Source organism: Ambystoma mexicanum, chromosome 9 (assembly GCF_040938575.1).
Source record: "Ambystoma mexicanum isolate Mex_15411 chromosome 9, UKY_AmexF1_1, whole genome shotgun sequence".
Lineage (NCBI taxonomy): Eukaryota > Metazoa > Chordata > Amphibia > Caudata > Ambystomatidae > Ambystoma > Ambystoma mexicanum.
The window spans coordinates 1,282,799,968-1,282,823,604 of record NC_090931.1 but is presented as its reverse complement, the minus strand read 5'-3'; the positions used below and the strand labels follow the sequence as shown (position 1 = coordinate 1,282,823,604).

At 46.0% G+C, this 23,637-nt stretch overlaps 1 protein-coding gene across 8 annotated transcripts in view; it reads right to left on the bottom strand.

Moving 5' to 3' along the window:
• Positions 1 to 23,637, bottom strand: part of FAIM (Fas apoptotic inhibitory molecule) — a 377,980-nt gene that overhangs the window by 158,555 nt on the left and 195,788 nt on the right. For 4 of the 8 annotated variants that reach the window (XM_069616618.1, XM_069616619.1, XM_069616616.1 and 1 more), the window contains 2 exons: positions 8,102 to 8,162; positions 6,286 to 6,421 (listed from right to left, as the gene is read on the bottom strand). In XM_069616618.1, the coding sequence (XP_069472719.1) occupies positions 6,286 to 6,421; positions 8,102 to 8,145 (180 nt within the window). In that variant the 5' untranslated portion in view covers positions 8,146 to 8,162. Of the gene's footprint in view, positions 1 to 6,285; positions 6,422 to 6,566; positions 6,715 to 8,101; positions 8,163 to 23,637 lie in introns of those variants that run through there. The other 4 variants (XM_069616621.1, XM_069616622.1, XM_069616620.1 and 1 more) reach the window with 2 other exon arrangements.

Sequence of the window (23,637 nt, the reverse complement as noted above, 5' to 3'; positions counted from 1 at the left end):
ATACTCCCAGCTAGACTACTGGCTTACCTCAGCAAACACGCTCCATTTACTCGAGGAATGCAAGATCCTGCAGACAGTCCTCTCAGACCACGCTCCCGTCCTCCTACGCCTAGCCCTCCCAGACATTCTGCACAAACCTCCCTCCTGGAGACTAAACATCTTTATGCTCCACTACCCAGACCTCTTAGAACCCCTCATAACCGACTCCGAGCGGTTCTGGGAAGCCAACCTTGTACGGGACTACACAACCCATAAGTGCTGGGACGCATTCAAGGCCTACTTAAGGGGGCAATGCATATCGCGCTGGGCGTACAAATGCAAGACATGGGGAGAGAAAATCACCCGGTTAACAGCAGAGCTGAGTAAAGCCAAAAGGGACCACACGCGCACTAGAGACAAACTATTAAAACCACAACTGAACAAACTCCGTGCCAACATCAAACAGGTTACTACCGAAAGAGACCAAAAGTCCTACACTAGCTGGTCCCAATCATATTATGCCGAGAGTGATAAACCCCTGAGGACTATGGCCCTGGCCCTAAACCAGCATCAAGCCACTCAAACCATAGTCACAATACGAGATAAAGGGGGGAAACCACTTGTGGGAGACTCCCCAATTAACGCACAATTTGCAGAGTTTTATAAAGAACTATACACGGCCCCTGACGTTTCCGCGAACCCGGATATTGACCTCTTCCTGGACTCCATACAGATTCCAACCTATAGTGATCAGACTTCGGGCAGATAAAGGCTGGATGGATAAAGTCCCCCTCTCCCCTGCTGAAATCCTGGCTGATACTGATACTGCACTGGTTACCTGGCCACCCATCTGATCTCGGGCCCAAGCCCTGCCAGTTGCACGCATGCACTTCCTCCCCGACAACCCCTGCACCTGGGGACCGTTTTCTGTATCACTACAGTCCCCCCACCAGCACTTAAGTCTGCACTCACCCTGCACTTGCCACCAGCTGGCCGCTCTTTTATTTATCTTGTCATTTTATTATCCCATGTACTGCACTTCCCCTCCCCCCCGCACTTTCCTTTTCCCCATTCCCTTGTGCGATCTGAATGACACCTGGCATAGTAAGATCGTTGTCTGTCTTCTCTCAGTTCCCCCACCCTTGCCTTGTCGCGCCTTGAAACACATGTGTATAGGCGCATTATAAATGCCTGCCATATCACATCATATCATATGGGTATTACGCAGGGCACGGAGGAACACCGCGTGTCCCTCTATGCAGACGACATGCTACTCTATGTCAGTAAAGGCTGCACATCCCTCACGTACATTCGGACGCTCTTGCAGGAAATAGGCCCAATGGCGGGCTACACAATCAACTGGGGCAAATCCGAGATCATGCCATTGCGGCCAGATATCCCTTGGGACCCTGGTGGAATAGCCCCCTTCACATTGTAAATGCACCATATCAAGTATCTTGGCATTAATATCAGCGCCTCACTGGACAACTTCAGTGACCTAAACTATCCCAGTAAAATAATGCGCATCTGCCAAGACTTAAAGTGGTGGGACACATTAACCCTCTCCCTCAGCGTACGAATAAACGCCCTTAAAATGAACTTGTTCTCCAAGCTTACACACATTGCTATGATGATCCCAGTAAGCCCAGCTCCCGACTCCCTGAGAGAGCTTGGCAGAGCAATCACTAGGTTCATATGGAGAGGGGAAGAAGGCGAGAATTCGCCTGTCAGCCCTACAAGCCACCAAACCAAACGGAGGCCTAGCAGCCCCCTCCCTGAAGGCCTACTACTAAGCAGCACAGGTTTTCTGGGTAAACCGCTGGCTAGACACTTCAGACGAATCCAGCTGGAGGGCAACGGAGGTCGAACCGATGAAACCAGTCAAACCCATCGAAATCATGGCCACCCCCCCAGGCGAGCTCCCCCCAGGCCTAAAGAAGCACCCAATTATCAGACCCACCCTAACCCAATGGCACAAACTCAGAGGATCACAAGGGACCCAAACCCGTCTCGCGCCACCGTGGTCCAGCATCAGGGCAATTCTCACATACGGACTAACACAAAAAATTTACCGCAAACGAGACAGAGTGGGCCAACATACGATTAATGGACATAAGTGAGGAGGGACGACTGCTGACGTTCCAAGACGCACGCCCCAAGTTGGGACTGATTGGCACACTTACCGCACAATCTGCAACACTATACACTAGCACACCGCACAAACACCACGATCACCAACACCGGCCCCTTGCGAGGTGGAAATGGGGCACCACTTGGATGCTTTCCCCCACCTATGCACCTTCTACCAAATGGCGATACTGAGCAACCTAGGGCGTAACCACTCACTAGCGCAATCCTTGACCGAGGATTTAGGCACCCAGATAGAGGTTTCGGCTATCCCGGAATGCTACGCAGCCATCCCCCTAATCTCCACCAACCTCAAAAACAGAGAGGTCCAATACAAAATTATACAGCGGCTATGCTACACCCCTACAACACTGTACCAAATGGGAATTGCGCACTCAAACAAATGCTGGAGGGAGTGTGGACTCCTAGGCACGAGGGGCCACATTTTATGGCACTGCCCCAAACTCTCTCAGTACTGGAAGGGAGTCCACAGACAGATTGTGAACATCAACAGGGCCACGGTCGCATTCACACCTGAGGTGAGGCTGCTGGGGGTAGGGGCGGATGAATGGCACGAAGACCCCTCAACCCGCAGACTCATATGGATACCACTATTCACGGCTAGGAAATGACTGACTACCTACTGGAAGGCTAAGACCCCTCCCTCACAAGCCGAAATCACAGAGCTACTAGCGAAAACATGCAGATGCCAAAAGACAAACACATAACCCCTCCAGGGTGGCAAGATTCAGTGCACTCATAGATAAGTACACCTAAGAGGGGTGTGGGACGAACGCACTCGAGGGGACAGACAAGCAGCAAACAAACAAACACTCACAAACATAGGGCATCCAACCCACATTGGGCATGGACAATCAGATCGGATCGAAAGCCGCCGACACTGGAAGATTGGCCGCAAGGTCATTGAGAGCGCTATACCACGGAGCAACTCGTTGGGGGTGGGGGGAACGGGACGTTGTGTTGGGGTTTAAAGTTCGGGGAAGCGGACATTGAAGGAGGGCTAGAGGTTCGTGCGACAGCAGACCGTGGCCGCACAGTTACAAGACTACATAACCCGTGCGAATGTGTGCGCATGAAACACGCTCTAGCGAACCCAGCACCCCAATGCTTTGGTTTGTTCTGTATCAAGTTTGATGAAATCCCAATGAAAAAGTGTTTATCAAAAAAGAAATTTTAAAAAAAAGAAATGAATATATGGGCTTTGGTCTCTGGTCGCCATTGTCGCATGTGGTGTATTTGTCTGGGAGGGAACGGACTACATCTGTTCAACACCTGCTCATGTGTTTGCGTCCCTGTGCTTTTGTGCGCGCTTTGTGAGCTCTAGTCCAGAAAGTGTGGTGGATGCCACACTCGGTGCGGTGGATACCACACTTGCCGTACATGGTGATTTCGACACGTGTGTGGTAAAATGGGGAAAGGAACTCTTCATATATGTTCAGATTTGAGGTGCACATTCTTCCAAGTGAGACGCACCAGTCAGACCAATGGCCCACTATGTTGCCCTCTCTCATGTCTATTCTGGCAAAGACTTCAAGCATTGGTTTAATCCAGCAACCTTCCGCCCAAAACAGAAGATTAAAGGAGCATTCGCCATCACCATTATAGTAGGCGAGGGCTGGAAACCCACGTAATATCCACTCAGGTGACGCTCAGGACCCAGAGACCACTGCGGTGGTAATGGCCACATCACATGACATCAGTAAAACATTGTACAAACCGACGAGGGACAGAGTACAGGTAACTTTTCAGTGCGAGCTTAACTTACAACTCCTCTTTGGGGTATAGCTTAGTCAAGACAGGAAGATGCAGGTCACCCAATACACACGAGATCAAAATGCTCGGAAGTACGTAGCGAATAATACATTATGCAAATTAGGGAAGGGAGCTTTGGACCTATTATTCGCCTAAAATGAGAAATTGCGCAGAATGCCGGAAATGGTAATTGTCTGGCTTGGTGGTGATGTCACTTCATTAATAGTTGAAAGCTTAAAGGATTTTGGCAGAATACATAGGCATTAGTTGGAACAATAGAATTGGGTTTCCTGTTTGGCATCCTTTTTGGTTTCGCCATGTGTGTAGTATTCGCCCCCTCATTGGAAAACCTTGTATGACCCTTAAATAGCCCTCAAGGTATTGCCCTTGCAAAGAAAAACCTCAGCGTTGGAGCTGCTGCTCAATTGGAGCAAACGAATTGCAGTCTGGCGCCCTGTCCGTGACGCACACATAACTTGCTGAGCTATCCTGCCTGGCAGGTTTCGCTTGTTCATGTTCACGTTTGCCCTGCCTGCTCTTCTGGATCAACGCCTCTCCCACTGTGGCAGTATTTGGACATGTAACTCTTGTGCACCGTTGTGGGCTCGGCGCCTACTGTCATGACTATAAAGAGTAGCATTGTTTACACCCGGCTAGTAGGTGTAGCGTGAAAAAGCTTGTTATTAACACTTGGGGCATGTTGAGACATTAACGCCAGTGTAACTGTTCCTTAATGTCTGTAGTTAGTAAGGCCCATTGCTTAAAAATAAGCACCATACTCCACCTCCTTCATTACGTACCATCAAAGGTCGACATGAATGCAAGCAGACTAAATCAAACGCAAAGCCCTGGACTGACATAGGGCGTTTTCCATACTTTCTAAAAAATAGACTGAAACCATCATTTGTTCTTTCACTCTTCCTTATTCTATCTCGAAGTCTTTCTTTCATTTTTAGTTTTGGCTATTGGGTGGCTCTTTAAAACGAATGCATTGGAGGACAGTTAGGTTTGGATGGAATATGAGGAGGGGCACCATGTTTGTAGGTGCCGTTTGGTTATTTACCCCACCCAAGGAAATACCGCCCACTTCCAGCCCCTCTCTGCCCAAAACACATCCTGCTGGGATCTCTTTGGGCTCGCTTATCAAGCTATAAAATCATTTCACTCAAGGTGCCTGGCTGTCTTATGTCAAAGCAGTTCACTAGAAGGTAATTGCTTAAGTGGGCTGTAAAAGTGCGACTGGAGTAATATAAATGTCTTAAGCAGGTCTGCCTTCAGCCACTTGAATTATAAGCAGTATGTGTGTCCTTCACTGAAGCAATGTAAAAACACAATTATTGGTAAACGCCAACCTTTTGTGTTTGTGTATAAAGGCTTTAGACAGGCACGGATATTAAATGCAGAGCTACTCGCACCATTTACCAACTGCTGTTGTTAATGGCCAGTTATAACCATTATGGAAGGGCCTAGCAAATGCCTTTCTCAGGCCTACACAAAAGCCCAAACTGTTGCCATTGCCAATGCTTGTTTCTGTCGTCATTGTAGTTCAATTGAATGGCTGCGGATCATTCTACGTAACGCGGTCACTTTACATGGCTCTCCCCATCACAGCCATTAGCAGTTTGGAAAGTGGTGGGACAGGAGAGAGTGGGGAGGGGCTTCAAAAAGGGAAATAGATCGGTGTAGCGGGCGCAAAATAAATGAACAGAGTCAAGGGGTGTCCCACATATAACAGAGGAGTGTAAAAATGAAGGGGAAAAGGCAGAGCCTCGAATTTCCCCTTAACACAGGGAACATGGTTACTCACAGACAGGCACAGTGGCTGTGCTGAGCAACACTACAGAAGAAAATAGAGGGGCATGGGGGCGATCGTAGTTTGGTGGGGCTGGAAAGGTGTGCAGGTATGGTGGTGCAGCCGGGCCAGGGGATGTCACTGCAGGGAACAACAGCTACTAAGAAACCCAAGGCGGTGAAGCAAAGATAGGGCTGCGATTAGGGGATTGGGGATGTTGAGGCAGTTGGTTAGGCGGAGGGGCCAGAGAAATACCCATAGTAAGTGGACCCCAAACCGAGCGCATACTCTACAAAGTGTGCAAGTCAATATTTTGCACTGCCACTTGTATGCAAACATTGTATGATAGAAATTGATCATAACTGGCAGCTCTGCTAAAACGTATGCCCATTTCACAATATGGCAGAGAAAGCCATTCTTGTACATTTCCTGTGGACATTTGGTTAGAAGCTAAAGGAGCAAGTATCAAAAACAACACTTGAAAGGCTAAACTAAAGACATCAAGTGCAGGTCGTATGCAAAGGCGCAAGTTTGCACAATAATCATACCTGCAGTAAGAAAATAAAGCCTACAAAATGAATCAATGGCACCCACAGTCTTAAATATGTTCTTACCTTTCCATCCACATACACCACCCTTTTTCCTGAAGTTGTCCCATGTTCAAATTCAATTTTGTGCACACCATCACTCAAGGCAACCTCCCAAACAGCGACCAGATCGGTCATTCTCTCAAGGTAGCCGTACTGAGATCTGAAGGAAACGAAAAAACAAGACCACAGGCACAGCAAAACGTCAATTACACGTAAGAAACGAACACGCTTAAAGCCTCAACTACAGCATTGTAACCACGGTGGGGAAAATGTTAAAAAAAGAAGAAGAGGTATTCCAAGTTGACCTTGAAGACGATGAGCCACAATCCCAGTAATCCGAGACACACAGGAAAGTGAAAGCTGCATTACTGAACTTGGCTACTCATAATCGGATTCGTTTGACGCATCATTTGGTGCCAGGCAGAAAGAAGTCAGACAGCTTGGGTTCATAAGACGTGAAGGTAAGGTTTTCATTTTCTTGAGATATTGTATCACCTTTACGACAGAAGGGCAATTCTGTGGATTCTTATTTAAGGGAGCCACCCTTTAATATAATCACATCAGGGACAAGGAGCAGGTGCAAAACATGATCCACCTCTAGAACTTCTATTGGCTTTCCAGTATTCTATGCGTCGCTTTTATTAGGAAATATTTGCATTTTAGAATGTCTCCGAAGGCTCCCAACTTCCAGGAAATGCAAAAAAGATTTTTGTTGTTCTTCAATAAAATCGGAACAACATACAGTTTGCATATGAATTGTACTATACACCAAACACTGTGAATATCCTAACAATTTAGTTTGTAGGATGCAACATTTGATGAAGGGTTTCCGTTTATATATCCAAGAGGTCAATTTAAGAGTAAAACATTTTTTGGACACGTGTATTGGGAAAATAAAGAAGGTCAAACAAAATAAAAATACAGGATCATGCGAGTTTCAAACAGGTACAAAAAAGACGCAGAATGGAAAGGAACATCTTTTTCAAAGGCTACAATACACAGGTAGGTTTTCTGTGGATACCAAATGAAACGCATCTACAGTACTTGGGGAATATGTTATGACTCGGAGTGAAAGTGGTTTTGTGGTGGTGGGAATCCCTTCTACTTGACCAAACACAGTATGTATGCTTTCAGTTCCCCGGATGGAACCGATTCAGGTAGAAGTAGTCCAAGAGGTAACATTTTGCCGGCAGGCAGGGTAGCGTCATTTAGTCATTTGCCCTCCTGGTCCCTTGCATTCATTGTACAGTTTCCAAGATGTAACACGAGTTTGTGACTGCAATCATGACCTTTTCCTCTGCAGGTTGAGGGTTAAAGCATTTGGTAACCGTATCATTCCATCACAGCACATTTAAAGCAGAACACTCCAACTAAAACCACTACCTAAAAGAAAACCAACATCATGCCAGGGAAACTAAAGCTAAATCACATCAGTCTTCTGTGACATACATGTCAACAGTACAATTGCCATGTATGTTACACCAACAGCTAAACAAACTATACATTGCATTTGATCTTTGTGATTACAAGAATACCAAACTACCTTGTTCAGTTAGAATTGGTGCAATGTTTTGATTAATGGTATATAAAATAATCAATTGCAGGGATGTCAGGGACTATTTACAACAAATATGCACGAATCGTAGCAATATGCGTTTGGTAAAAGTGTAAACTGTGATCTTGTTTGGTTCAACACAGTGTTCAAAATGATCCCCCAAATGTGGTCATTTTGTCACGGTTTTTTCAGAGTACAGTATGTCATGGTATCCATGACTCTGTCATTCCTTGAATTGAACACTCTGCTTTTCAACAACCTACCATTCCAGAGGATGCAATTTACCTTACTTCATCTTCATACATGGTAATCTCCTCACGGGATGCCATGGTAAGCAAATCCGTTTCTAATCCAATTAGCAGCCAGGAAAGAAAAAAGCAGAGTCGCAGCAAAGCAATGAAAGAACAACAACAGGTGCAGTACAGCTAACTAATATTTTCAGAATACTGTACATCAGACCTGAACAAAGTGCACGCTTGCACCATTTTGTAAAAACCATCTTTAATTTCTTATAAGTGTCGTCTTTTATTAGTATCAAAACGTGCCCCTCTCAACAAAGCCAAACTCAAAAAGGCTACCAGCGAGTACAGATTTTTAGATATACTGCAAATCGGGTAAACCCAGTAGCTGCACCAGCTGAAAAGGGAGTTCAAAACAATTACTGACAGTAGCAGCATAGCTAATCTATACAGGATCCAATCAGATTAACAGCTTGTTGGGCATTTTTAAACAAATAGGAAGGTGCAAAAAAGCTTTAAAAAAAAATACCACAGTGTTGGAGGGTTCACAAGGACAGTGCATTCTTTCTAACCTGCTTCTTATTATTGTTGTGTTGTTTGGTTCTAGCTGCAGTTTTGAATACCACTTTTCCTAAATTTTGCCCGTCATATTACAAACTTAGCTCTCAGTTGTAAGCACAGATTGCATGAACGTGTTGGTAAAAATACAAAATCTGAAAGTGGTGGTAAATTGAAAGCTCTTCTAATGTAGACCAATACAATGTATGCAAGTAATGTGTCTTCTGTTCCTAGATCCTTTGTACTTACAATTTGGACCGCAACAGCTGGTAGGTAAAACAATAATTCCAGGCTTGGTGTAAAACAAACCAAATATGGACAAATGGACATCCGGTATCAGCATATATGATGTTGGTCGAATGTGCTAGAACTTCATTTGAAATCTAACAAAATCTATGTGTGTTGTTTAGATGGAACATACAGTACCACAGCTAGAATAACCAAAAGCAAGTGGTCAGCGTACACACCAAGGGGCCCAATTCACATTGAGAGTATAAGGGGGACATAACGAAGCAGAGTTTAGGGAAGACTAAAAAAGTAAAATGAATGGAAATGTATTAACGTTTTATGTAATGTTATATGAAGTCATGTTTTGTTATGTTTGGTATTGATATCATGCTGCTTTGTACAAGGCCACACGCACTGTAACGCAGTCAGACGGTGACAACCAGCACTTAAAACACCTACTTAAATGACACACAGCTGAGGGAAAGGGCTAGAACGTAGAAGTAGACTTGCAAATGTAATCTGGTAACCAGACTACACTTCTGTTGAAAGTATGATCATGCTGCTGCAGCCTTAAGACAGGAAAAAAGTACCTGGAGTTCAAGTCCAGGAGGCTAGACCATGCTGGACTATGCAGATTAACTCAGAAGAGGAATCCAGTCTGCCATACAATTACGCATATCCCCATAACTCTCCTACAGGCATTGAATACTTCAAGGCAGTCAGGTCTATGACAGTGCTCCCAAAATGGCCAGTTCATAGCCCACTCTTATTTAAGAATGCCTGTAGTTCCAGGTAGCAATCCAGTCTATAGAGCCTGGCCTTTCCAGAGCAGGGAGTAAGTAAAGTGGAGCGTGCTCTCCCGTTCCCCTTCCCATGACACCCATGCATGGCGGAAGGCCTAAAAGCTTTAGTTATACTTTGACACATTTAATATACAGCTTCTCGTGTGAATTACCGTGATATGTACAACTCTACCCTTTTCTCCTAGGGAGTTTACAAAGTTAACACTTGACTCTGTGCTCTCCAAAAGGTAGGGCTTGCAGTCCTAGGATTAAGCTTCTGGGGTTTGTCTTAGGAAAGTTAAACTTAACCTTTAGAAACAAGCCTCCATGAGTTAAAGGAACACCCATCGCACCGCAATGATAAGTTCCATCTAGAGAGTACCAAGAAAGGGTCCTTACTGCAAATTTCCATCTACTTACAGGCATCCTAGAATCAGCTTTCTTATAAACTTCTTCTCTAAACCAGCTGTGCCGAGCCTAAATGAGGACAAGCTATCAAAAACACTACCCTCGCTTCAGTCTCTACCAGACTCTCTCCCTAACATTTGATGTTCATTTTAACCTCGCCTGCTTTCCTGTTCTCATTTCCTCCACAGACCATGGTTAGGCTATCTCAGGCAGGGCCACAAGATGACATTTCAGGAAAATCCTTAGTACTGCGAGACGAATACAATGGTGATGGGTGCAGTGTAAATGTAATTACATATAACATTATAGCTTAGGTGGTAATGAAAACTTGGGAGTTGCCATTGATCGGTCATCACTAAAGGCTATCCCTTGGAGAAGGGCCCGGCAGTTACCCAATTCACTTCTGATTGCGGCTTTAAGGCACACACTGGGTTTGTTACCTGTTGGTTCTTTGGTCGATTGGAAAATGCTACAAATGTATGCTCCAATATTGGCTCCCCCACATGCATTGTTGTATATAATATTGGGTCAAGAACTTTCTAAAGCTAATTGTAAACCATTTGTGGCCTGGAAGGCAGACTGCGAGTTGATACTAACAAGGATGGACTCTTCTGCTGCAGAGCGGGTTAGTAATCCCCACCAAGGTGAGAAGTAGGCTATACACCAATGAATGGCCGAAAAACAGGTGGATTCTAATGAATTACTGATGTTTCAATGACCATTTCGAATACAAAATAAAAAGCTACAACATCTTATTTTATTATCTGAAAAAGCACCCATCTAGGGGTTTCCGAATGAAAGCCATGAGATTAAGATTTAACCTGTATTTGACAAAGGAGGTCCAAGGTTTATAAGAATGCCTCGACCCCAGCTTGAGAGTGTGTCGTTACTGTAACAGGGTGCAGGAGACACTAAAACACTTAGGTGTGGAATGCCCCAAGATAAACCGCCTCAGAATGGAGAAGTTGGGTAGATATATCCATAATCTGGGAGTTATACCTGCGGACCCCTTATGGATTTGTATCTGAAATTTAAATGAAATAAGTCTTTTAATTGCAATCTTTGAATTCTTAGAAAAGATCTGATCATCCGATTGTTGATTTAATATGGAATTGGTTACCTTTCCTTTTAAAAGGCATTTAAAGTTGTACTGTAAAATGAAATAATGTCTAAATTATGTTTAAAAATGTTGATATGTAAATTGATGTACATTGTTTTTGACTGTGTGAAAATGCACAATAAACAATTGAATTGAAAAATATAAAGTGCAATTTTCGACAAGGTAGACAAAAAACAAGGACAATCTGCACCACAAAGTAGGACCAAAACTCGACCACTGGTAATTCCTATGGCTGGTAAAACTACAAATCTGTGTTTTCACCCTTAATTACAGAGGGTGCCTTATTTACCTGCTGTCCAAGTGGCCAGCCATTGCACAACACATGCTCTTCATGATCAATGAACTGCTACTATTCCCATGTTAATTAGCATTGGTGGTTACCACGCATATGTAGACTAGATACCTCTAAAGTTAACAATCTGTGATTAACATTTGCTCTTGTGTAAGCTTCCTCAGATATTTCTGTTATCCTTTAAAGTTTACGGTCTTGCTTTCACAGGCTTCTATATGGTTTTCTTTAGAGGGCACCTAAAGGTCTTCCAAATCTGGCATCAACATAGATGTCATTCTCTAGCTACGAAGACAGGAAATGACTTCTAGGCGAAGGCATGAGCCCTATTGGCCATTATTAGGATATCAGAGCATCGGAAACGGTCACATGTAGCTTTCTCAAGGACACAGCACTAAAGTCCTCTTTCTAACAAAGGGTGATTCTAAAGATCCATAACTAATTCAGAAATTTGATGGTAGAGTGGCTTGTTGGTTTACTGAGAACGTTGCTGTGGCCTTTCCCATAGAATCCTTAGGCACACAGCAAGAAGACTGCTGAGTCAGAAGGACATTCTTTCAAACATATAATAACTGAAAAAGAAGTCCAACACTAAGGGGAGTAATGGGCATTCTTCCATGTCAATTCCTGTATAGAAAAGGGACTAATCCTGAAGGTTCGGCACATATTGCAGAAATATTGCATGTGTGGTTCACTTGGAGAAAAAGGATGTATAGTCCGACCCCTGTTTGCAGGAAGAAAAAAATGCATATGGAACAGAAGACTTGCATCATGTTCCTGTCTCAGGGGGCATGTATGTGCAGAAGGACTTGACATGACACTCCTGCAAATTGCACAGGGTTGGTATTGTGAACAATGTGATATTCACTGTGTGCTACATTTGTCACACAAAGGAAGGAATGCAGTACAACATCCATTCTATTGTGGCTAAAATGTTTCTTTTTTTAGGTGCCCCAATTACTGCCTTGAGGTGGAAAAAATATTGCTTATGTGTGTGCAGTAGACTGGCAATATAACATTTTTAAAATTCCTCATAGGGTAAAACTTCATGAGATTGGTGGATAATAAAATAACAAAACAAAAAAAAACATGCACAACATACAGTATTTAAAATGTGTTAATCTTTTGAAGTTCTCAATACTCGGAATGAACCCCCACCCACCCTCTTACTGGCACCAATTCAATATCCAATTCACTGGCAGGAAGTCATGGTAAAAAGACCACTAATGTAAATCATGTCCCCCTAGAACAACAGCCCCGTAACATTGTATCACTGCCCCTACCACACCCAGCAAACCTGTTCAGAATGCTTGTGCCAAAGCTACTTTGTTGAAAGACCTCTTTCTACCAGATGACTAAAGAAATCAAGCAAGCAAATTCTAGTTTAAGGCAGAGGGTATACTTAAGTTGTCATATTTACTGCTTTCAGACATACGTGTAGCCAGTTTCAGTCTTACCCTAGCTATTAATTAGAAAAGCAGTACCCACAAGAGATGCCAATCCAAGGTAGAACATGGTTTTGGCAAAGATAGTTGTACAGCAATGCCCTGACAAAACATCTAAATCCTAAGTGTCAGAGTTCTACCATCAGTATTTACTGAAAGGATGTAGTAGTCCACATGGCCTATTTTGGAAACTGGCTGTAATCCACCCCATTTGAAAAAAGAAAAAAAGGTGATAGCGGTAGTTCAACGGCCTATACAGCCATTTCTCTACTAGAAACGGATTTAAGATTGTTGGTAGAGTTCTACTTAAATAGCTGGATAACTGGGTAGGTGAAATGGGAATCATGGCAGAGATTCTGTTGCGTTTTCGTCCAGGTCTGGGGACATGTGAGCCGGCCTTAAACCTCTATTTAATAGCTGCACATTCCATCCTTATGAATAAAGAACCTATATATTTGGATTTTATGGACCAGAGCGCTGCCTTTAACAAAGTCAATACATCAAAACTATGGCAGGTGCTCGGGTCAATGGGATGCCCTCTGAATATTTTGAATATCATTATTAATGTTCACTCTGAGAATAAGGCATGTTTGCGCAGCAGAGAAAATGGGCACTGCATTCCGTATTTATATGTTGAGACGGGTATAAAACATGGCTGCGTCCTTGCTAAGTTATTAACTTCTTTGTAGATCAATGTTTATACAATGTTTTCATGAAATCTGGGACCGATGTACCTAGGATCAGCAATAAATCATTGCAGGCCCTAACCTAGGCGGATAATACGGTGCTCATAGCACGCACCCCAAAAGGTCTGCAAATGTTAATTACTGCATATACCCTTTTCATTAATAATAACGATCTGCATAGAAATACCGTAAAATCAGCCATTTTAGTCTGCACCCCAGACAGAAAGCACATAAAGATGAAAATGTTACGCAATATTTTTTTTAATTCCACAAGTATAATGGGGTACTTGAATATTTGGGCATACATTTTAATGCTAACTTATCAAGAAACCCTCATATAACCAAGCAGACTACGGGGATGAGACAGGCTATGGGTGGTGTATCACGCTTCATGACTATGTGCATGGCCGAACTGCTAAATATGATCTTGGAAGTCTACTCAATGAAATATAAGTCAGTAGCCAAACATGGTGCCAATTTATGGGGCTTTATGAATGTGTCTCCATTACAAACTGTAGAGAGTGATTTCTTTAAAAAAACTGTTAGGGGTCCATATGTCTACCTCCAACTATGCTGTGCATGCTGATCCGGGCCAGCCCTGCTTGGAGGACGAGGGGGATTTTTAACCAGATCTTCATTGGTTGTGCATATTGTCCAAATCTGCAGCATTTTAACGCAGTTTATTATTTTTAACATTTTATCAAAAGGGGGCTTTTTAAATATTCCATTGCTTAATTATGTATATCAGTTTTTTACTAAAATCAACGCAGAGTCATATTTAGTTTCACCATCTATATTAAATCAGAATATACACAAGGATCTCAAATCAGAGTTAAAATAACTTGTCACAGATAGCAGGGAGACCAAGGAGGAACTATAAAAAAAAAAAACCTTCAAACGTAGATTTGTTTTATTTACAACCAATAGGATCCAGGACTATTTCTAATGGACCGATAAACTATCTGATCGTTGTTTAGTTAAAAATGCAGGTTTTACCTGCATTCCACTAAGAAAAAGAACTGATGTATGGTCAGGCTCATTAATAGAAAAGAATTGTCTACGTTAGTCTGCTTCTATTGAAGACTTACTGCATTTTATCTTTTTTTGCCCTGCTTATTTACAAGGTAGGAAAAGAACAATTGTATTGGTTCCAAGAGGCACCGGAAATTTACAATGTTGTCCAGCTTTGTACTTTTTACTAAATGTTAACTCCTGCCTCATTGGATGGGCCTTGCTCTCATATCTCAGACGTGCGCTAAACATTAGGAAGAATCTGTTGTCTTCATAACTGTGTAAATTATTGTGTCACTACTTTTCATTATAATAAGTAATCAAAAATTGGGAATTGTTTTATGGAAACTTTGTCTTCCGAAATAAACATTTGATTAATTGATTGACTTGACAGAACTTCCATATCCTCAGTACCGGCAGTCCAGCCATCAGCATTTACTGAAAGGATGCAGTAGTCTATCTGGCCTTCCGAGAGAAAGGGTTTCAAGAGAAAAGGATGTAGGGGGCGCTGCTGAGCAGCCTGCAAGATGGCCACGATCTGCTGAGCTCCGGTGCCAGCGTTCTACCGTTCCTCATCGTTGCCCAGCAATACTGTAGTGAACAGCTTGAAACTGCAAGAGTCAGCTCATGAGCGGCCCGTGCTCCCTCTGGGGCGGGGGGCTTTAGTCGCTCTCCAACTCACTGCATCCGAACACTCCGAACACTCGGCTGATCAGGTCCCACTAGACACGTGGAGGCAAGCGGCTGTGAAGGGAGGAGGGATGCCGCTCGGTGACTGTGGCGACCTGAGGTCAGTTCTGCAAGTGGGCGAAGGGCACAGACACCCCTGGAAGCAGCAGGCTTTCCGGATGCCTGCCTTGGAAGAGAGAATCGAACGGCCAGAACGCGTGGGCACAGCGGTCCCCGCCGGCACCTTCAGCTACGGTGGCACACGCTGCAGGTCAGTGCTCTCTGCACAGCTGGGTCGGGGACTCCAGTGAGGCCCCTCCTTAATGACAGGTAATGCCCCAGGCCCCGGGTCGTACAAAGTACGACACGATGGAGGGCCTGGGGGGTTAGGCGCAGGGTGGGGGAACAAACGGCGCGAACCAAAGAGGGAGGGGCAGACAATGCGGCGCCCCCACCCTCTTCGTTGCCAGGGAAATGCACAGCAAATGGGGAAAGGTGTGAGGAAGGACAATGGGGGCAGGAGGAAGTCCAGCCCCCCCCCAAGGGGACAACAAAGGAGAAAGGGGTATAAGTACCCCAACGTGAGGCAGGAAGGACACAACCAGGTAGGAGCTCACCTCATTTGGGTAAGCTCCAGGGCCTGGAAAACGGGGATAGGAAACGTTTTGCCTCTGCAGGCTTATCGGATCATTACCTCACCCACTGCAGGAAGAAGCAGAAGCACGAAGAAAGGCACGAGCCAGCACTCCGTGGGCCGGGAGCACCGGGAGCAAGGAGAACGTGCCGTAGCTGGATTCGGAGGGCGGACGCTGCGTCGAGCATCAAGGGATCGGGAGGACTCGTGAAGGCGAAGCACCCGACCACTCGAGGTATGCGGAAACCAGCGGCCGGGTGAGGCGACAGAGGAGCAGCCATCCGGAGGTAGCGAGGCTCGGATTAAACCTGGCGTCTCAGAGGAAGACCAGTCCATGTGGATCGACAGGAAGGCGGTGAGAAACGAGGGGGTGTGGCCACAAGCGGACACAAGAAAGTTAACGCTTTGAGTGCCACAGGATCAGGAGGCATAAAACGGAGCACGGGAAAAAACAAAGGGGGCGTGGCCACAGACAGCGCATTACAAAGCTAAAGCTGCGCGTGCTACAAAGGCAGGAGAGCCTACATAGCACAAGAGGCAGCGAGTCAGTCTATAAGTTGCAGGTCGTGAGTTCGATCCTTAACGAGGGGCATACGTTTTTATTGGGCGGACAATTGGAACATTTCCAAAAATTTTCTCACGGAACAGAAAAAGACACTGATAAATCACTGCCACGAAAAAAGAGGAGCAGAGAAATTTCTGGAAAACCCATTCGGTGCAAATAAAGAGGGCCATTTCCTTGCACACACAAGAAGCAAAGAAGGAGACAGGAGAGAGATGGCAGGAGAAAGGGCAAAGAGAGCGCAGGAATTCAGCGCATGGGCCAAAAAGGCTGAGAAAGAGTACGGAGCACAATGGGTGCTGGAGGTGATGCAAAAGGAGGAAAGGGCTAGGGCTATGTCGCCATTGCTACTAGAGGATTCCAGCAGCAACGAAGAGGAGGCTGAGCTGCCTCAAGGCCAGAAAAGGTTGAGAGAGGCAACACGGGATCCGCAGGAGCAGACAGAGGTGCCGATGAAAAAACAGAAGAAAGGAAACAAAAAAGGTACTGAAAAATTTGATAATAATATTGGGGACAAAATTGTGAAAATGTTAAAATCATGCATCACGGCTCAGGGTAAGTCGCCCAGAGCTCGTGGAGGAAAAGAAAGAAAGCAAAAAACAGTAATGTCTGAAACAGAAAGTAGCGAAGATGAGGAGAGGGACCACTTACAGGGCTGGGTGAAATGGAAGGGGGTGATGCGCAAAGATAAAAAGAAAAAAGCAACAGAAGAAGGGGCAGGGGACGGCCAGGGAGCAGGAGGGGCAGGGCCAACAGACAACAGGGTCCCCATTCCAGTGGCGCAGGGGGTCCCGCCAGAGTCCACTCCACAGGGAACGCCCACCAGCCCAACGGTACCTGCAACAGGGTCAACCACGGTAACAACAATAGACCCAGACACAGTTATGACAAAATATGGCAGGCCCATGGTTGGAAAAGATGCGCAAGGTCGTTCTTTGAAGGCACAGGCATGGTACATTAGTGAGAAGGTGAAGGAAAAGATATGGCGAAAAGAGCTCATAGACATCTTTTCATGACTAGACGTGCAAAGAAGAGGGCAGAACGTATCAATAGAGGATATAAAAGAGGATGAGAAGGGCTTATTAAAAAGGGCAACATCCCTTTCAAGGGGCACGGGTCCCAGAATACCCCTAGAAACCTAAAATCCGCATTAGAGAACAAAGAACTAGTCGGCAAGAAAATCAGGAAGGAGGTGGAACTGGGGAGGATGGGGGGCCCTTACAGCTCACCACCATTTTCCGAGTACATATGCTCACCACTAGGCTTGGTCCCTAAGAAGGAGGAAGGCGAATTTAGGCTGATCCACCACGTATCATACCCACGAGGGGCATCAGTGAACGACAGCATAGAGCAAGAGGCAGCTTCCGTGAATTACTCAGACTTTCAGGAAGCGGTACAAATGGTCAGGAAAGCGGGTCAAGGGGCATGGATGGCAAAGGCCGATATAAAGTCAGCATTTCGTCTACTACCAGTAAATAGGGAGTCACAGAAGTGGTTATGCATGCATTGGGAGGGCGAATATTTTGTCGATAAATGCCTCCCGATGGGCTGCGCCATATCATGCGCATATTTTGAGAAAGTGAGTTAATTCCTACAATGGGCACTCACAAAAGAGTTGCCGGAGGCGCAAGTGGTTCATTATCTGGATGATTTTTTGTTTGTGGGACCACAGGGTTCCAAGCTATGTAAAGATACATTAAGGAAATTCATGGCAGTAACAAGGGAGTGGGGCTTCCCGCTGGCGGAAGAAAAAACAATGGGCCCAACACAGAGAATCCAATTTTTAGGAATTGAAATTGACTCACGGATAGGAGTGTGTAGGATCCCGGAAGAGAATGTGGCAGACCTAAGCACAATCAAGGACCTGAAAGGGAGAAACAAGGCCACAGTAAAGGAATTGCAATCGCTAGCGGGAAAACTAAATTTTGCTGGCAGGGTCATACCGCAAGGCAAGATATTCCAGAGGAGGGTGGAACAGAAAACAAGAGGGGCAAAGGAGGGACACCACAGAGTCAGAATGGGTGGCGGAATCCAGAAAGACTTAGAGGTGTGGAGCGAATTCCTTAAATCATTTAACGGGTCAGTAATATGGCGAATACCCATAAATGAAGAAGACAAAAGGGTGTTGTTCACGGATGCAGCCGGGGGCTTTGGGTATGGAGCGATACTGGGCACAGAATGGTGCGCAGAAGGTTGGCCAGAGTCATGGCACGAGGCTGCATGGACAAGTAATATTACGCTACTAGAGCTGTTCCTGATTTGGGTAGCGCTATGCGCATGGGAGGCAGAATTAAACAACAAAGAGCTAAATGTTTGGTCTGACAACATGGCAGTAGTGCACGTGATAAATAACGGAAGCACATCATGCCAGTTGGTCTTGGAATTAATGAGGGCAATAACGTTGGGTTGTCTGAAAAATAATGTTAACATAAGGGTGAGGCATATCGCTGGAGAGGAAAATTTGGTTGCTGATGCATTGTCTCGTTTCCAGTGGGGCAAGTTCAGAGAGCTACGGCCGGACGCAAAATGGATGAAAACGCCCACGCCAAAAAAGGCATGGGTCCCACTGGAAGCACTGGGAAAAGATTGGTTAACTACAAGGCTGACTCAGAAGAGGAGGAAAAACCACAGGAGCAAGGTCAAGTGATAGAAAGATTGGCAAGGAGCGCGATAACATACAAGACTGGTAAGCAGTATGAAAAACATGTGATTGATGTGCTAGAAGGAACAGGTTTACAAGAAGTGGGGGAAATTACAGTTTCCAAAATGTGCGATTTTTTGGCGAAAGCATTTGCGCAAGGAAAAAGGAAAAGCTGGGCAGCAGTGCATTTGGCCGCGGTCGCATATATGGCAAAAGTGGCCGGTGCGATAGACCCAACGGTTAGCCCACGGATAAAATATGCAATGAAGGGTTGGGCAAAGTTGGAAGGAAGGAAACCAGACAGCAGAAGACCTTTGAATTTTAAAAAAGTGGTGAAGCTGTTACAATTATTGCATGACACATGTAGAGACAGTTATGAGACTAGGTTATTCAGAACGGCTTTCGTGCTAGCATATTATGGGGCATTCAGGATCGGGGAACTGGTAGCACGCAATACAGTAGCGGGAGACGGGCTAGCAAAAAGCGATGTCAGCATAGGCTCCAAAGGCATGTCAATAATACTGAGAAAATCAAAAACAGACCAAATGGGGAAGGGAAGAGCAATAGAGCTAAACTGCATCAAAGAAAGGGAACATTGCCCCAGGTGCATTACCAAACAATTCCTGGAGGTACGACCGTTAGCCGGGGGGCAGTTACTGATACACAGGGATGGCAAAGCCCTCAGCAGATACCAGTTCCAAGCAATACTAAAGAAAATCATAGCGAAAGCGGGGTGGGATGCAGCTGAGTTTGGGACCCACTCTTTCAGAATAGGGGCAACCACATCGGCATGGGCAGGGAGCCTGGGAGCAAAGAGAGTAAAGAAAATTGGGGGGTGGAGGTCGCAATGTTTCAAAAAATATGTACGAGAAAATCTGATATGATGCCTTTCCCACCCACAAATGCAGATACAGGGCCATACAGATCAGCGTGGATAGTCGGCCATTCTTTCGTGACACGGGCAGGCAGGTGGATAGAAGACTTCAAGGAGGGCCTGCATTTTAAAAAGACGATAACCCTCCTGGTGGGGACTCCCAGGAATGCTGTGGGAAGACATTCACGACCGGCTGTCTGATTTAATCGGGTTCAGGGACCCTCCCGAATACCTGGTGATACACCTCGGGGGTAACGACCAGGTCAAAACAAACAGGGCCGAGCTAATGCGCAACATGTGTGAGTCATTAAGGGCGATAGCACACTGCTGGTGGAAAACAGAAATTTTTATGTCCGAGATCATCACCCGCAGAGTCTGGTACGGGGCACACAGGAGGCATGCCATTGAAACAGCTAGGAAAAAACTAAACAAAACAGTAGAAAGGTACTGCAGGAGCTCAGGGATCCATTTAATAAAACATGGCTTGTCACAGAATGACCCGGACTTGTTCCATCAGGATGGCATACACCTTTCCAACAAAGGGATGGGAGTATTTTCAGATAACGTTTTCAGAGCTTTGGCAGCACGGGGATGCAGTTAGGGACGCTTGTTGGGGGGACCTGAGTGGCCTAGGCAACACCCACTCAGGTGTGGCGGCACGTGTCCAGGAACGGATGTCCATGGGTATCGGAGATTAGCCAAGTAGAAGGCGGAGCTTTCACATCCCCTGGGCACGACGTGCCCAAAAGCGATTTTATTGTTGGTCATTATGATTATAGTGTGGTGTTATTTTCTGTAGAAAATAAAATAGCCTACGGCCATAATTTTTCCACGAAACAAATACTCTGTCTGTATGGTTATTTCTTCCCCCCAGGTATTAGGGTATCAGAAACAAGAGCGGAGGGGGGCCCACACTACTCAGCCTATGCCCCAGGCCCCGGGTCGTACAAAGTACGACGCGATGGAGGGCCTGGGGGGTTAGGCGCAGGGTGGGGGAACAAACGGCGCGAACCAAAGAGGGAGGGGCAGACAATGCGGCGCCCCCACCCTCTTCGTTGCCAGGGAAATGAACAACAAATGGGGAAAGGTGTGAGGAAGGACAATGGGGGCAGGAGGAAGTCCAGGCCCCCCCCCCCCCCAAGGGGACAACAAAGGAGAAAGGGGTATAAGTACCCCAACGTGCGGCAGGAAGGACACAACCAGGTAGGAGCTCACCTCATTCGGGTAAGCTCCAGGGCCTGGAAAAGGGGGATAGGAAACGTTTTGCCACCCAGCCCGCCCAACACCAAGATGAAAAAGAACATGGAACAGGCACGCCGAGTACTCTTATACGGTACACGGTAGAAGAAAAGTCGTAGGCAGCGGCGGCACGTGTCCAGGAACGGATGTCCATGGGTATCGGAGATTAGCCAAGGAGAAGGTGGGGCTTTCACATCCCCTGGACACGACGTGCCCAAAAGCGATTTTATTGTTGTCATTATGATTATGGTGTGGTGTTATTTTCTGTAGAAAATAAAATAGCCTACGGCCATAATTTTTCCACGAAACAAATACTGTCTGTATGGTTATTTCTTCCCCCCAGGTATTAGGGTATCAGAAACAAGAGCGGAGGGGGGCCCACACTACTCAGCCTATTGAAAGAGCTGCACAAAGGGGTAGACTGGGACCCCCTCAGGGCCTGGGAAGACAGTGAACCCGCTGCGGTAAAGACAACAGCCGCGAGTAGCTGCTCCCCATACTAGAGTGACACCATAACCAGCCACCCTCTCTGGAGCTTCACCCAAGACCCGGGCATGGTAGAAATAGCTGGTGGGCTGCAATGAGACAGTGGGCCCCATAACATGCATAGTAGGCTCTGGAACAAGGGGCCGCTGGGAGTTGCCCCGGTGAGCCCCGACACATCTGGGCGCAGGACATTAGCTCTCAAAAGCAGCAGCGACCCTGGAGAGTGGAGCACCTAGCCACCTGGACGGGCCCTGTGACTTCCTCTGGACTACAACCACCAGATGCCTTGGATTGCACGGTTGCCCCTAAACGTGTGGCGTTGGGACCCTCACAGACCACCACGCCCTTCAAGCCAGATCTTTTCTCCCAATGATGAAAGGTAGTGGTGCACATAAAAAAAACAGAGGCTTTCACCAGGCATGCCTGAGGCGCAAAAAGGGCCCAGTTACATTGTAGGGCTGACTACCAGCAACATTCCCGACCTACCGCAAATAATGGACAGCATGCAGTCAGGGATTTGCCGCTGTCAGCGGTAAACTAGACGACATAACCTTCAACATCACCACTGAATGCTAAGATGGAGCGTGAAAGTGCCAGCGTTATGGAGGCAGAAACTTCTATTGGAGCAGTCGAAAGGACATTGTAGGGTTGAAAAATCAGGTATCCGCAATATCCAAGAACCTGAAATGTGCCCTGCAATGGTGTGATGACCTGGAATCACGCTCCAGGCACAATAGCATCCAAATAGTCCGATTACCTGAGAGGTTTGGCACAGGCTCCATGGAAGGGGCAGTTGATAAACTCTATTCAAGAAGCTCCTAGACAACCCAGCCTTTTTGTCCACTTTTGTGGTAGAAAGGGCCCGTAGGTCACCTGCGGCCAGGCCCAACCGTGGGGTCCTACCAAGGCCAGTGATTGTGCGGATATTGAACTACAGAGACTGCAATCTCATCCTCTGCATGGCTAGAGAAAAGGGCCCCCATCAGTACGAATCAGGAAATGTACACATTTACCCCGACTTCTCGACAGCAGTCCAGATGGAACGCAGGTCATTTCTTGGAGTAAAGAAGCTCCTTAGACATAAGGCTGTTCAATACGCGATGCTCTTCCCGGCACGATTGAGATTCCAGCACAAAGTGTAAACACATTTTTTCACACTGCCAGACGAGGTGGCAGCATACATGGAGGAGAACATTCCCCTTCCCGGTTGTGCCACTGGAGGCGCAGAGAACAATGCTCCGAATAGCGGAGTCACCCGGAGACAAACTTTGGCTGACAGAGGGGCACGACAAGGGCCATGGTGACGTCTCTGGAAGCCCGGACTCTACCTTAATATGCTCATTCTTGCTGTTGGACATACCATTCAGTTTGTTTAGTTTAGGAAGCATGCAGTTTTCAAATACGGCTACTTATCCTGACAAGTAGGGGTTGGTGTTGGTAACGTGGGGTGGTAGAGATAAAAGCAGTGTCCCCCATACTAAGTTGCCAGGTTGGTTGTTGGGTTTGTAATTGGAGTTATGGGTGGGTAGACATCGCCCTTTTTGGGAGGGGGATGAGGGAGGAGGGTGGGATGGGAGGTTCTTAGTCTTGGGGTAAACTGTTACAAAAAGCTGTCTTGGCAGACATGAGGGTGAGACCACTAAAATATGGGTAAACATATACCTGGCAGAGATCAACAACATACGGACGACTGGTACTACTGTAAAATGACAACAGTCAATATCTTAAGTTGGAATGTTCATGGGTTGGGCAACTACACTAAAACCAGGAAGATCATGGCATATGTTAATAGGCATAAAATCAATGTCCTCTTCCTCCAAGAGACACATACCATAGCAGCTGCTAATAAAAGAGTGGTCGTCCTGGGGTTGCAATAGGTTCTACAAGTCATTCTGGTACCAATGGGGGGGGGGCAAAGGAGGGGTCCCGACCCTGATCCACAAAATCCTC